The 14,783-nt window shown below is 40.6% G+C and overlaps 1 protein-coding gene across 1 annotated transcript; it reads right to left on the bottom strand.

Moving 5' to 3' along the window:
• Positions 1 to 230: 230 nt before the first annotated feature.
• selenok (selenoprotein K) lies at positions 231 to 2,288 on the bottom strand. Its single transcript, XM_061073962.1, has 4 exons — positions 2,206 to 2,288; positions 1,679 to 1,769; positions 857 to 931; positions 231 to 330 (listed from the first exon to the last, which is right to left on the bottom strand). Exons 1-4 carry the CDS (start codon positions 2,222 to 2,224, stop codon positions 231 to 233), a joined length of 285 nt encoding a protein of 94 aa, XP_060929945.1. The 5' UTR covers positions 2,225 to 2,288.
• Between the last annotated feature and the right edge of the window lie 12,495 nt (positions 2,289 to 14,783).

Genomic DNA, 14,783 nt, shown 5'->3' with positions numbered 1-14,783 from the left:
TGCCCAATCCCTAAATGTAACCAGACATTGCCCTGCTTTATTCTCAGATGGGCTCACACTTTCTAGAAATTTAAAGGATGCTAACAGGACGTTCATCACCCCTGGAAAAGTTCAGGAAACAGGCTGAAATTCAATGTATGTTTAAAGGAAGCTTTACTGAATCAGGCTCCAGCCATAGAATTTAGGAGCTATGTGTCCCAGAGGACCTTTTATTACAAAAAAACTATTCCTCACCTTCCTCATCCTCCTCCACCCATTGGTGGAGCACCGGGACCTGCACCATGGTTTATTCTTCCCATCTTCCTTCTGCCTCCAGGGGGACCAGGGGGACTGCAAAATCAAGCAACACAGAAAGGTGAAAACCTTAAAATTCTTCAAATCCTTTATTACTGTTTTTGTCATTATATTGCCTATATCAGAGCTATGACACTAGAGTACAATGGGATAGATAACATGAATGAGAAACACTGCACTCACTATGTAGTTAAGAGTCATCTGCAGTAGTGGGTACAAGCACAAGATGATAGCTTAACTTTGGAGCTTTCAGGTCAGGACTCTTTATTGATTATAAACAATGTTTAAATATGGTTGTGACCAGTGGATGCCAGTGGATATATGTGCTTCATAACTCACAACATGCAGACATTTGCTAGTTGTTTTTTTTTACACGTCATCCAAATACATTTCAACTTTCAGGTAGACATGAATCTTGAATCAAACATTGAGACAAACATGCCAGCACATAGACCTAGCTCCCACCATTGGATTATGTTACCTCCATTGTTCAAGACAGAGGGGCATGTCCTCTTTACCATGTGTGTGCCAATAGAGGAATAACTTTGTCAAAGGAACCTACCCTCTGCCATCACTTAATTGTGACGAACCAGAAGCTCCATTCTTTGTCATGTTCGGGTTAATCATCGTCCTAAAACTGGTAGAGATCAAAGAAGATGATTAGACTGGTGGCAACAGGGGGTCATAACAATTATATTCAGTTATTTGGTTCATGACATGCACTACATTAAGTTTGTGAATGATCCACGTTAAACCTGCTAAACATCTGCATGCCATTTAACTCAACGCACAGCTGTGACTAGCAGAGCTTAGAATGTGGCTAGATAGTCAGTCTTGTAAATCTCTCATTATTCCACAGTATCAACACTGTATGTTGAGTTAAAGCATCAGAAAAAACTTTATCAACACATTAAGTAGCAAACTTACAAATCCTCAAGGAACCTCATGAAGTGCATTATATTTCCTAACAAATTTCAGATCATTAGAATGGACATCCTCAGAGTCAAGAGGAAACAGTCATCTTGTGTTTTATTTCCAAAGCACTAATAACTTTATCACCTTAGATATCCCTTCGCTCACACTAATGTTGGCAAACTGGTTTCAGGTTTTAAGAACTTTTTTAAAAGGAACGAGTAATTGTCCTTGTTTTGTTTCTTTTATTGATGAACTCTTTGTTTATTTGCCAGTTGTGAATGTCTCTTGTCCTTGGGTCTCTCTTGAAAAAGAGATGGACATCTTCATGAGACTGCTGAATTAAACAAATCAGGAGCACTTATTGTATTGTATGTGTGCTTGTTGCGGTCTAACACTTGATTCACGTGTATCTCACATTGGTTTAAACATCCCTGGTTCGTTTAGTTTTGAGTTTGTGTGACTGACTTACAACAGGCTGATGAAATCTACTGCTCCCCAGAAGAGATCGACCAGTAAAGAGAGTCCCCATGGTGACTGGGACCTGCTGTCCAGGACCTGGCCTGAGAGAGGGAGAGTTTGTTATTATGTGAAACCAAGCACACGACCCTCCTCAGTTTACACGTCAACCTATTGCACTCTCTAGCTAGCTTCCAATAGACACAGGCTAACAGCTAATCTGGGCTCAAAAGTGAGACAGACAGCACAAAATGCGTCAAGTTAACACAACTTGACGTTCAACACAGCACATCGACAAAACTCAAGCCCCTGACAGTGAAGTCAACTCCAGAGGAAACACTATGATCATCCTCTGATAGAAAACTACGCAGATCAAGCTCGGCTAAGCTAGCTAACCAGCTAGCTAAATAACATCGCTCTGTTGCCATCACGTCCTGTCGGAGTCGCTTGTTTTCACAGAAACTGATCGAACACTTAAGAGAAAAATACAAACTAGCAGTTTCGAAGAGAAAACAGTTGAAAACAGGAGAAACCTCTCACCGTTGGACACGTACACCATCTTAAAGAGTAACAACACAGTTTACACGGTTGTGTTTACAATGGGAGTTCTACTTCCGGGTCCATCACCCTGGCGTCATCGAAATGTCCCGACCAATCAGAATAAGCCAGACACTTGTGGGCACTTATCATTGAGGCAAAATGCCTAGAAATGTCCCGACCAATCAGAATGAGCCAGACACTTCTAAGCATTTATCATAGTAGCAGAATGCCTATAAATGTCCCGACCAATCAGTATGATATATACATTTAATATTTCCAAATCTGATAACAAAAAGGTTATTTAAGCCAAAAACATTATGTAATTTGTCCTTTAGTCTCCCTGTAAACTATGTTTATCTAATAAAACTAAGGCATCCCCCTAATTTATTTCATTATTTTGAATACACGCAACTCAAATTGTTTTCTATCTTGTAATAATTTATATACAGTAGCATTTTGTTTGCTACAGACGCAAAGAGCCCAAAACAATCAGAGACTGGAAGAGGACAGGTTCCATGTTTGTGGTGGGCTGCTGCATGGGTCTACTGCTGCATTACTGGTACTCCTGGCTGGACCGATTCTACGTGGGCAGAGCCATGCACACGGTTGGCAAGAAGGTTCTAGTGGACCAGCTGATCGCCTCGCCAACAATGGATGGGGTTGTGGTATTTCTTAGGTATGGGTCTCACGGAGGGACACACTTTATCCGAAGGATGGGAGGAGTTCAGAGAGAAGTTCTGGGAATTTAAGAAGATGGACTGGTGTGTCTGGCCTGCCGTTCAGATTATCAACTTCTATTACCTCTCGCCAAAACACCGTGTCCTGTACATGGACGTGATCACGTTGGGGTGGGACACTTACATGTCCTCCCTCAGACACAGAGATGACAGTCCACACACTCACCAGACATCAGACAGCGGCGCTGTGGATCCACAGCAGGAAGCGTCCAAATCTCTAGAGGAGAAAACTTAGAAAAAGCGTTCATGCTCCGCTCTAAGGTCACTGGTTCAAGGCAAAAGAAGGTTTTGGGCTGTTTGGTCCGTTAAAACGTATTTTCCTCCTTTGCAAAATGCTGTGAGCGTTGTGTGCACCACAGTTGGGGAGACTCTGATGGCCTTTTTCCCCGACACTCCACTTCTCTCTTTAAACCGAAGAGTTTGAACACTTGAACTTGCTGAAGTATTAATGTGTCTCTGCTCAGTTTGTGTGTGTTTGTGTCCTAATGATGTGCACTCCCAAAGGAGCATCAGTGATGAAATGGCTCGTTGACTGCCCTAAACCATTGCAGTCAAATCTAACTCCCACTTGTTGAGAGTGGTTGTAGTGGGAAGCTCATAAATCCAGCAGATGCTTCCAAAACCACTATCATCTGTGTTGTGTTTTTTCACACAAAGCTTCAAAGTGCCTGAAATCAACTCAAAACAACTCCTTTTGTTTTTTATTATTATGCTGTTTTTAAGTTTCTGGTTTGACATGGAATAATAATAATTATTCATATGGAGCAGCTAATTACCAATTACTTTAATTTTAACATGATGTGCTTTACTAATTATCTCCAACAGCTAATTTATACATGAAGAGCTTTTAGGTTTGTCAGGTCAGATGATCCATCAGTTTATGTGATGAAATGATGTTGTGAAAGTTTGAGTCTGCAGCACTTGTCATACACTCACCCAGCACTTTGATAGAACGCCTAGCTCCAGGTCCAGCCTCCGTTCAAGCCTCCTTCCTTTGTACGATTGTTGACATGCAGCATTTACGCACATTTGTTTGTTGTATGTTCATGCTGGGAATCTAAAGTATGAGATGAGGTGACTGGAGAGGCCTTGCACTGAAATAAACTTTTCATTAAACCAGTTTGCGCCATCCTATAGAGGTTGTCTATGCGATCAGTGCCGATAAAATATAATTTGAACTTCAGAGAACAAAACCCAGAATTGTCTTGCTACTATGTTATCCATCTGTTTGTTGTAAGCTTGGTTTATTCGTCTCGTATCATATTCTGCTGTACCCGTGTTATGTCAGAGCTATAATTAGCTCTTAATTCACTAGAAACAGTAGATGGTGGTTTTGGTCCAGTTTTGACTCGTATCATTTTAGAAGATGGTGTAATAATATAAAACTGGAACTCCAAACTTACACAATAACATTGTAACAGCAATCACCTTGAGATTTTTTGTAATATATGTGCATCTATAAACTGAACCCTGTGGTATTCAAACAATAAATATAGACACTGGACATAGAGGTGATAAAGAAAAAAAAAAAGACATGGGCGGCTGTGGCTGAGGGATAGAGCGGTCGTCCTCCAACCTGAAGGTCGGTAGTTCGATCCCCAGTCTTTCCCCTCTGCATGCCGAAGTGTCCTTGGGCAAGATGCTGAACCCTGATTTGGCCCTCATAGAACAACAAAAGTGCTGCTAATAGATGCACTGTCTGAATGTGTGTGTGAATGGGTGAATGTAAAACTGTACTGTAAAGCGCTTTGAGTGGTCAAGACTAGAAAAGCGCTATATAAATACAAAACCATTTACTTTTTACCATACATACAGTGTAACCTCATGAAGGTCCTGTTTTAGAGCACAACTCAAATAACCAGATGTAGCAAAAAACAACAGTCATCTCAGCAAGGCATTGAGTGTTTTGCATTAAACAGTAACATAATAAAGACCCAGCAGGGATATTTGCAACTATTAAGACTATTTCTTAATAATCAATATTGAAGTTATAGTTAGTAGTTTCCTTGTAAACCAGGAAAAATGAAAACTCCTACAAAAAGCCAATGATGCATTCATGCAAAAATAAATAATAGAATCTGCATTATTATAAATCACGTTATTAAACAGTCAAGACCCTGTTTGATAGTTCTGTGGTTTCCCCTTAACACGATCATGCTACATGTTGTATCCTCTTTACTGACTTTACTGTGTTGTACTATTCGACACCAGCCAGGGGTTCAGATAGTCAGATATAGTTCCCTGTCCCACAGACTCCTGTCCGCCACACTCTTTGGCTTTTTTTTGCATTTCAGGTCTTGTCCTCTCTTCACCAGGTTTCAGTGTGTCACAATATTTGTCGAGCTCAGGTTTAGTGTTGTTTCCATCTTGATCTCGTGCATCCATCACTGGCCTCCGATTGGCTGCTCCTCTAAAAATACCAGCTTTGTGAAGCTCGCGCCTTATAGTTTTCACCGAGACGGTGTGAGAGAGGTGTGTGTTCAGCTCCGAGGTGATGTTTGAGGCTGTATATTCAGGGTGTTCCTCGACTATCCTGAGAAGCGTTTGTCTGTCCTTTTCTGTGAGCTTTGACTTGCGCCCGCTGTTCTTCTTTGCAGATGTTGTTCGTCCGTGTTTGACGTACACTGTCATGACTCTGGAGACCGTTCCCCGCGCCACATTGAACAGCTGTGCAGTTTTTGTGACAGATGCGCCGGAGAGTCTTGCAGCAACTATTTGGCACCTTTCAAACTCTGTTAAGTCACTCATGTTGCTTGGAACTCTCCTGTGAAAGTGGTGAGTGTCTTTCATGGAGGCCACAGGCGAAGTCAAATGCCAGACAGGCTGCAGGCTCTGCAGCCGCTGCTTGAATTCCTCAAAGTCCTCTGTCATGTGGTGGTTCCATTAGTTTGTACAATTAGATCCAGAGAGATCCAGGGTGGAGGAGGATCCATAGATCCGGGGCTGGTCTCATCACTGATCCATAAAAAGATGAAAGATGAAAATGGGATAATATCAATAATAGCAATGGTTTATACAGTATATACTAATACTAACAATCGTAATTAATATTAATATTAACATCAACAATAATAAGTTATAATAATATGTTGTATATATTTTTAAGACAACAAGACTGTAGTTTCAAGTATCAACCTATAAACTCCTTATGGTATCAACTCATTCAACAACCAGCATGTGGGAGCTAACACTACCTGGGAGGGGGTGGATGTAATAAATTATATTACATTATATAGTAATGAACTAATAGTAACTCAAGCACAAGGCTTTTAGCACACACTCATTAAGGGATGAGCCTAATGTGCTCACCTCTATAGCAGCTGCGTTTTCGATGCTGTTATTTAAGCTAGCCAGGCTACAAGCTAATAAATCAGCTACCGTCGACAACAAGTGTGTTAACATGCTAAAGCTACTTACAGACACATTGAACTCACCTGTTGTGTTACGATCAGAACAGAAGATCCGTGTGTCTGTCCTGCTGCTGTTTCTCACCGACCTAAGGTTGAATCTACAGGATGAATAACAACGGACACATCCGGTGACACCTTCAGAATAAAGGTTTTGTCTCATCTGCTCCACAACGCAACTTTTTATTTTATTTTGCATATAAACTACCTGAGCAGGAAACTATGTAGACGTATGCGAACTTTGCTTTTGAAGGATAGAAAATAACAACAAAAAAATCAGTCATAGATATAAAAATAAAATTGTAATTATATTTTACTTATCAATGAATCGCCAACCAGAGACTAAAGTGGCATTTCCTTGGCCCCAGGCTCTATTGTGAGGAAACTTGTTTTTTTTGACTAGGACATGTCAATTAACCTACACATAAAACAAGTCTCTAAGGACAGCTGTATAGATGGGATCATTATAAGTCTTTATTATCAGGATGTCTCAGTAAGTCTATGAAACTGGGACCTTGGTTTCTCTATAATTGACCTAGGTTTTCGACCTTATGTAAAGTGCTGTAGGATATTGTGTGTTGTGATGCTTTATAAATAAAATCGAATTGATTTAAACTGCTCTGCAACTGTCTATGCCCATGATTATGACACTGAAGGTCAACATATGGATAAAGGATTTCTCAGGGGTTTGAAATGTGAATACAACTAGTGGTCAGAACAGGGATCCAACATAGACAGACTGGCAAAGACTGCAGTTATGGATTATGTATTACTGATTAATCTAACCGAGGGAGACAAAGGAAAAATTGGAAACTATTCTTCAACTCTGGAGGGTATCTCTGTGAATCAAAAGTCACCATTCTTTATCTGCTGACACTTCTAATGGTCATGACAAAAGTGCATCCTCAGGTCAGATAGTAGGAATAGGAAAAGGACAGAAGACTTCATCACAGACTCATTATGTGTGATTTTGAATTAACCAAAGCAGGTTGACAGTATCAACACGTTTCTGCTCTTTATAATTTCTCATAAAAAAAAGAGAGATTTGTTATTTTTGCATATTTCCTGTCACATCAATGAGTTGGACAAAAAAGCTTGATAGCTGCACTCATACACAGATAAATGCCACTGGATTTAAGTTAGTGATGAGGGGAAACCCGAGGAAAGTCTTGAAATGTACAAAAGCTGACAGAACAGGCTCATGTTCAAGCCTTACAATACAAATGAAAAAACATTTATGTTCAAAGTAAGCAAAATTGTTGGTTAAATAAAGGCATTTTGTAGCTTAATGCAAACATCCACCAGTCTAAATGTACCCGGAAATCTGAAACACAGCCACATTACTCCTTGTCTTTTGTCTGGGATTCAGGTTTCTCACTATCAGCCTCAGGGTTTTGTGAGTCCATCTTGGAGTCAGTCGTTAGTTTTCCGATGGCCGCTCCTTCATCGACTCCAGCTTTTGTCCGCCTTATCGCTTTCCTCTTGGGCTTGCGCTTGCTGTTTTTCTTTGCTGATGCAGTATGTCCGTGCATATTGTAGACACTCATGACTTTGAGGACAGTTCTTCCCGACACATCACAGAGCTGCGCAGTTTCTCTCACCGACAGACCTGCCACCTGGGCACCAACAATTTGGCCCCTGACAAAGTCTGTTAGCTCACTCATGCTGTCGGTGGAGGAGTTATCCGTCCCCTCTGATGCTGGCAGACAAAGCCTAAAGATCAATCAACTGAGCACTGGCCTCTGTAGATCTGATTTAGTAGATCTGATTGACTTCGAAGTGGAACAAGTTTTTCTCTGTGCTGTTTCCCTTGGTCTGTGTGCCGATATGCAGAGTTCAGCAGAGATCCACATTCACTGTTGGTCTGTGAAAGAGACACACATGTGAAACAGCAACACTGCTTTGTATGTGAGGGTCTGTATTAAAGTGAATGCAGTATCAGGACTTCTATAACCTGTTGAGATATCTATGTTTTGTTCTTTATCTTATGACCATATTTTACCTACATTTATATCCTGTGAATAAATATTAGCTGTATAGTCTATAGAATCAATAATACTACAACTGTTTCTTTTAATTGGAATGATGTATATCTTTTTGACACAGACGCAGGGTCAGACACAGAGCACAACCACAGGCAGAGCAGACTTAGCAACCAAACTGGTAACCATGCACAGGAGAGAGGACGTGCCAGAATTAAGACAATGATGTATTTCATGAAATATTATGAGAAAAATATATGAAAACCTCCTCTAAGTCTAATCTGCTGTGTCTCTTTGCTGTGGCAGACTCCCTGTTTGATAAGGGCACAGTAGTGGGACACCTGGTAGATTGGATTTTCCCTTACAAGTGAGATGCTTGCAAAAAACTGCACTTTGAGGAGACAGTATACATCTGGCCAATTGCTGAGTTCCCTCAAGAAAAGAACCGCCTCTGTGTTACACCCTGTGTCTTTACGAATACTGTGGACTTAGGATGAGGGGGGCTTCTTCTCGACATGATCCAGTGAACCTGGTGACGTGTCCGGCAGAACCCCAGAGACTCTCTGTAAGTATTGTTCTTATACAATAAACGTATTATTTGAAACTTTTGAACATTGAACTTGTCTAAATTATTAACCTTTCCCACTTGAACCTCGAATCAACGAACACGCTGTCTGGTCCGGATGGGACCGGGCTCAACAAACCTCATCAAAATCTACATATAGCTAATATTACTGCAATTAGACCCTTTCTTCACTGGCATCCAGTTAATAGTAGAATTGTTTGTAAGAGTTTATTTCTGACTTTAAAGGTTCCGTTCTAGACTTGAACCTAAGCAAATTTTACTGTTGACACCATTTATGCCACCTCACTCCCTGTCACTCCCACTCTCCCTGAGGAGATCCATCTAACAAACTCCTTATCCTCTTTTTCTTTTCACAACTATTTGAATCACTTTATAAAGTTGTATGTGTATCTTGTTTATCTTAGCTCATGTTACTTTTAAATTGTTTCTTATTGTTGGCTTTTAACCTCTCTCCTATAGTTTGCATTCAGTTTTTCATATTTAACTTGTAAAGCACCTTGTAACTGGTTTAAAGGTGCTATACGTAAGGTTTATTCATATTTTATATATTATTTTAGAGAGGTTAATTAACCATTTAACAAGGAGCAACAGGGGCTAGAAAACAAACACTACAAACAGTTTATAGTGCAGTGCTACCACACAGCATCTTTTCTGAGGCTGTAACGTGAGTTGATGTTAGCCACCTAGCAGGCTGTAGCTTAGAGACACAAGTACTCGGAGGAATGTGTCACAATGTCAATGCTACGTCATAAAGGGATGAGACACACACGCTGTGGTAGTAATGGTGCAGTGATGTACTTACTACACGTGGACAGAGGAGCCATCACTGCTGTCACCACCGAGCTTTGTTTTCATCAGGGTGGATACAACCATGGAGACGACCTGATCGTCTTCTTCTTCTGTCAGGTTTTACGGCAATTTGCGTCCACAGCGACGCAATACTGCCCCCTGTCGGTCCAGTCCAGTCTCTCTAAACATCTAAAGAACTCTTTCCTCACTTGCTGACACCCTCCAAGCTCTAATATACGTTTAATAGTGTTCAGCATTGTTCATATTTTCCATCGTTGTTCCATCAGTTCTCTCCTTTCTCTTCTTCTTTTCCTTTCCTCCATGATGTGAGGATGTTGTTTCTGGTGCTTGACATTGGTCGCAGATACCCGTTAGATGTTTTCCTGTGATATGAAGTGTACTGTTGAGGTTACTATGCTCAATTCTCAGCTCCATCTTGTTGCGCTACTTCTTGACATATTCACTCTATTCTGGATTCAATGTAAATGTCTTGACTTGTACATTGGGTTTATAACTCATGTCTATATAATCATAATATTCACTGGTCACGTCTTATTTCTCTGCTTAGTAATAAGTATTTTAAAATCTACACATGCATTCTCTTATATCCAAAAGGGTCTGACAGGCCACATCCCAGTTTCACAAAACTCTCCATCATGCACATCTTTAACTATTTGATCTCCCGTCCTGCCAAAACTTCCATTTTGCATCTTGTCCCTCTCTCAACATGTCTGTAACATTCTTTTTGTAGGATGTCTGTCTCTGTGCCCCCTTATAGAGATATTAAACTCTGAGACCTGCTGGACAGATGACGTATATGATGCAGTTTCACATGATCACATGTTTAGGTTTGTGTTTCCAGTATATTGATGCACCAGAGGTGAGGAAGTCAAACAGTAGGACCCAGGTAAGGGGCGGAGTCTATAAAAGGTGGCAGGAAGTTCACCTGGGCCTTACTTCCTGCTTTGAGCCTCACCTGACTAAGAGTTAAGAGTTAAATACGACTTAAATAAAAAAAAGTAGAACATGAAAGGTTTTTTTAGCTCATGGTATCAAACAAAACAACAACTTAGAATGTGTTTTGTTAGATTATTCATTTTTGGTGAGGGACTAAGACTTGGAGTGGCTGCTCAGGCCTTTCAGCCAGATGACAAGGTAAATGCTCAATCATAAACAACTGCTTTTAAATAGATTTCTGCTCCCTTTAATTTAATATTAACATGAAGATTTATAAATGTAGATTCCAGTCATCTGCATGCAAGTGGGCGGTGTGGCCTAGGGGGTAAAGTGGGCGTTCTCCATCAAGAAGGTTGCCGGTTAAAGCCTCACTCTTCCCCATCTGCATACCGAAGTGCCCTTGGCAAGATACTGAACCCCTAAATGGCCCCTCATAAATGTTGAGTGTACTAAAAATATAAGTCGCTTTGGATAATAATTAGCTAAATGACATGTAATGTAATGTAATAATGTCTCCAAATGGGAAAAGGATTGTCTTCCATTTCCAATCTGTATTATGGTACAGCAGTCCCTGGTTCCACTTTATTCTGGGTCCCAGCATTGGGTATCATCAGGGCCACAAGTATGTAAAAATGTTAATAATACATAGTTACTGACTTTTTCTCACTCTGTTTCTACAAGTTCCATGATTTCTTCTAACTTCATTCGTCTTGTTTGCACTGCACAGCCATCAGATGGCAGCAGAGCCCACAGAGTAATATAATAACCTCGGAAAACAGTTAGTGGTCTGGCTCCATTACCTTCTCATTAACAAACTAACAGTGATAATATACTGTTCCCTATTTTGACAGGGACCCTCCTGACCCCGTAAAGCCCCTTAAGGTCGCGCACCGCCCTTTGGGAAAGACTAATGAATGAAAAAGAAACAGCTCTACCAGTGGGATTCTGTGAGTTTTTTGAAGCAGCTTGCTACCACACTGGTGTTCGTCTGCCTCTGCTGCTGATGGCCACGACCCCAGACTGAAGGTGAGAGGTCACAGGCTCAGACAAAACAGGGCTGTACTTCTGAGGGCTGACCCAGGCCGGGGGGTCAAAGGTACCACACAACAGTCAGGCAAAGAGAACAGTGATCACACATAGACCCAGAAGGAGCAAGAGATCTGAAAGGGAGTATTTTAATCAAGTTTATTTTCCTCATTAAATTGTGAATTTCTATGCATTTGATACAGAATCATTCAACCGACACGAAAGCAAATGAAATTGTGGCTGGCAGCTGGATAAACAACTTCTCACCCCTTCATTATCTCTTCTTCTCTCCAAGGTCTGTTCTTCTTCCCTCCACAATCCTTTCCTGTTTTTCTTTCTGAATCTGTATCGACCTTCATTTACCCCAAATAATCAAGAATTTATTCTTCTGTCACGCCCGTAAACACATACATGTAACACGTTATGGATTTCAGCCGGCGTGCAGTTGTCAGCTTAATGTCGACTCATGTCAGAGAAGCTCCACAGGGAAACACTCAGCACTTGCTGAGTGCTGGAATGTGTTGTGCCAATTTGTTTCCAACACTATCTTTTTACTTGGGGTCACATTTGAGTTGCAAATTCCAATGCTTTGTTTTGAAGAATGTGTATTGTACAAGTTATAAAAATGCAATACTCATTTTACAATGATTTATTTATTTACAAAACTCTTTGTTCACTTTGTTGGAATAATCCACCAGATACTGGTTGATTTACAGTTTCTGATACAACTCTCATTACTACTACTCTTCACATTATCACATTATATGTAGCTGTCCTCAGCATGAACTGTATGTAAAGATGGAAAGTGTCTCGATTGCCACATGGTGGCTGGCTGCAGTACAGGTAACTGCCTCCATGTTAGTGGATGGTACGTGGACAAAATTAAAAAGAGAAAATACTGTTAAAATAAAAAAACATTCTGAAGGTTTGTCAATATAGATAGTTTGTATCTCACTAATATGTGTCCAAGGTTAATGTTTCAGCTAAATAATGTGTAACTTATGTAAAGCTATAAAAACAGTGTGAAACGTTGAAACCTCATGATTGACCGCTGAGACCGACTTGTGATTGTTCGAGTGCATTTACCAGAAGGACCTCGAATAGCTGCTCTGACCCCCGATCACTGCTGTGCTGACTCCAAATGCGCAAGATGGAGATAATTGTATCCAGGATATTTGGACTTCTTTGCTGGATAGATGGAGGAAGCGTCAATCTTTAAATACAATCTGTGGTCCTAAGGGATGAGGGCTGTCATGTCAGGGTATTTCAATACAAGAAAATGTGAGTGTTGTGCTGTCCAGTGGCTGATTTCAAATGTTTTAGTCAACTGAAATGAAGAGTCCTTCAAGTCAGAGAGTAATACTTTTGACAGTAGCATGCTGGTGGTATGGGAACGTGCCAGTTTGAACTCTCATTAAGATGACGTCACTACATTGCTAGTGAACCTTTCGTTTTTGCAGTGTACGTGTTATTGCCTAATCGTTCTGATGTGTTTCTGAGACGTACACACACTCCAACGAAATCGTTCTCCTCTGCTCACGTACTGTGTCAGTCACAAACCAAACTTTCTGGAAATGATTGCAGGAGATTGTTGTTACGTGAGGCTTCGAGGAAGAGAGGAAACAAAATGCAAATGTGACCTGCTTTGTTCAGCACACACAGTTTGCTCTCTGATCTTGCAAATGTGTAGAGGTTTGTGGTTGAGACACATCCTGCTCATTGTGGCCTGAGTCTGTGCCTTTTCAACCTATACTCTGAATGCTGAAAATTCCAGCAGAAGGAGAGTCAGATTGTTAGTGTTTCACAGAGGTCTCGGTATCGCTCAGAGGAAGCGAGTCGATCATTATTCATTATTATGTCAACATTTTAGTTTCAAACATCTTACTATCTGCAGCACATTTTGATCCTCAACACTTCAGTGAGATGACACATCGGAAACTATCACTGGCCTATTTCAGCAACCTGCCTCATTGTTTCTGTTTGCCAATATCTATTTTTGCAGGTGCCAATTTGGAACCTTGTCTTACTTCTCGATGCGTTTCATTGAGCCGTGGAGAAGAGTTGTAACATTTTGTAGGATAAACTTTTTCTTCAAGAGTATAAATTCACTGTAAATGATCCCAATTTGTGATTAAATATTAAATTAACCTTTATTGGATGTATATCTGCCCTGTGCATATTTTTACAGCAATGTTCTGTCTCATATGTTTGCCGCAGGAGTCTGAATTGCTGTTGTGCTAATGTGACTTCCTGCACTTTGTCTGGTTTATTAACAGGAGAAACAATGGAATAATTGTGGCCCTACTCACTCACAATGCAGGTGTACAAGCATGCACACACACATGAAAACATTCATCCATCATTCTGACAGTCACACAAACCAATGCTAATATTAGACACTTGCACTCTGTTTTCACAAGATTGTAATGGATGAGTCCATTAGTGTTAAGTAGCAGGCTTGGCTATTTTTCACACCCTCGCTTGGCTAAAAGTTGAACGGCCCTCATACCATATGCAGAGCTTTCAACACTGTCATCACTTCACACCATGAAAACACGTTCACACACTCTGCACACACTGGCGCATCCCATCCTCTCATTCTGCCAGCTCTGACATATCAGTCTTCACATGTTGCTTTTCATTTAATACGATTTAATGATATGGTGCACAGATGTGTTGTCTACTGTTTAAAGTATCAATAAAAACAGAAAAATACAATTCAGTTGTGTTGCATGTTAAAACGGAGAAGTAAGTGGAAATATTTTCCCACTACAAACAAATGACATGTACTTTCAACATCTGAGTGCTGAATAAGAGTAGGTGCTGACAGTGATGCAGTCATCTGAGAAAGTGTTAGAACGAGTGTATATCGAGTGCACGAGAGTGTGCACGTGTTTGCACTTGCATATCTGCCTGTCACCTAATCATATGTCCAGAGATGGGAAAACACAGAAATGTGTGTGCGTATGTGTCGGTGGGAATTTGTGTATTTTGGGAATTTTTCTGTGTAATTATGCCCAGATCTGATTATTTATCCAGTCTATATTTCACATGGGTCCTTCAGGCGTGCTGAAGACATAGGGATGAGGTTTAG

This window comes from Limanda limanda, chromosome 7 (assembly GCF_963576545.1).
Source record: "Limanda limanda chromosome 7, fLimLim1.1, whole genome shotgun sequence".
In the NCBI taxonomy this organism is placed as follows: domain Eukaryota; kingdom Metazoa; phylum Chordata; class Actinopteri; order Pleuronectiformes; family Pleuronectidae; genus Limanda; species Limanda limanda.
This window is presented reverse-complemented; position numbering and strand designations above follow the sequence as displayed.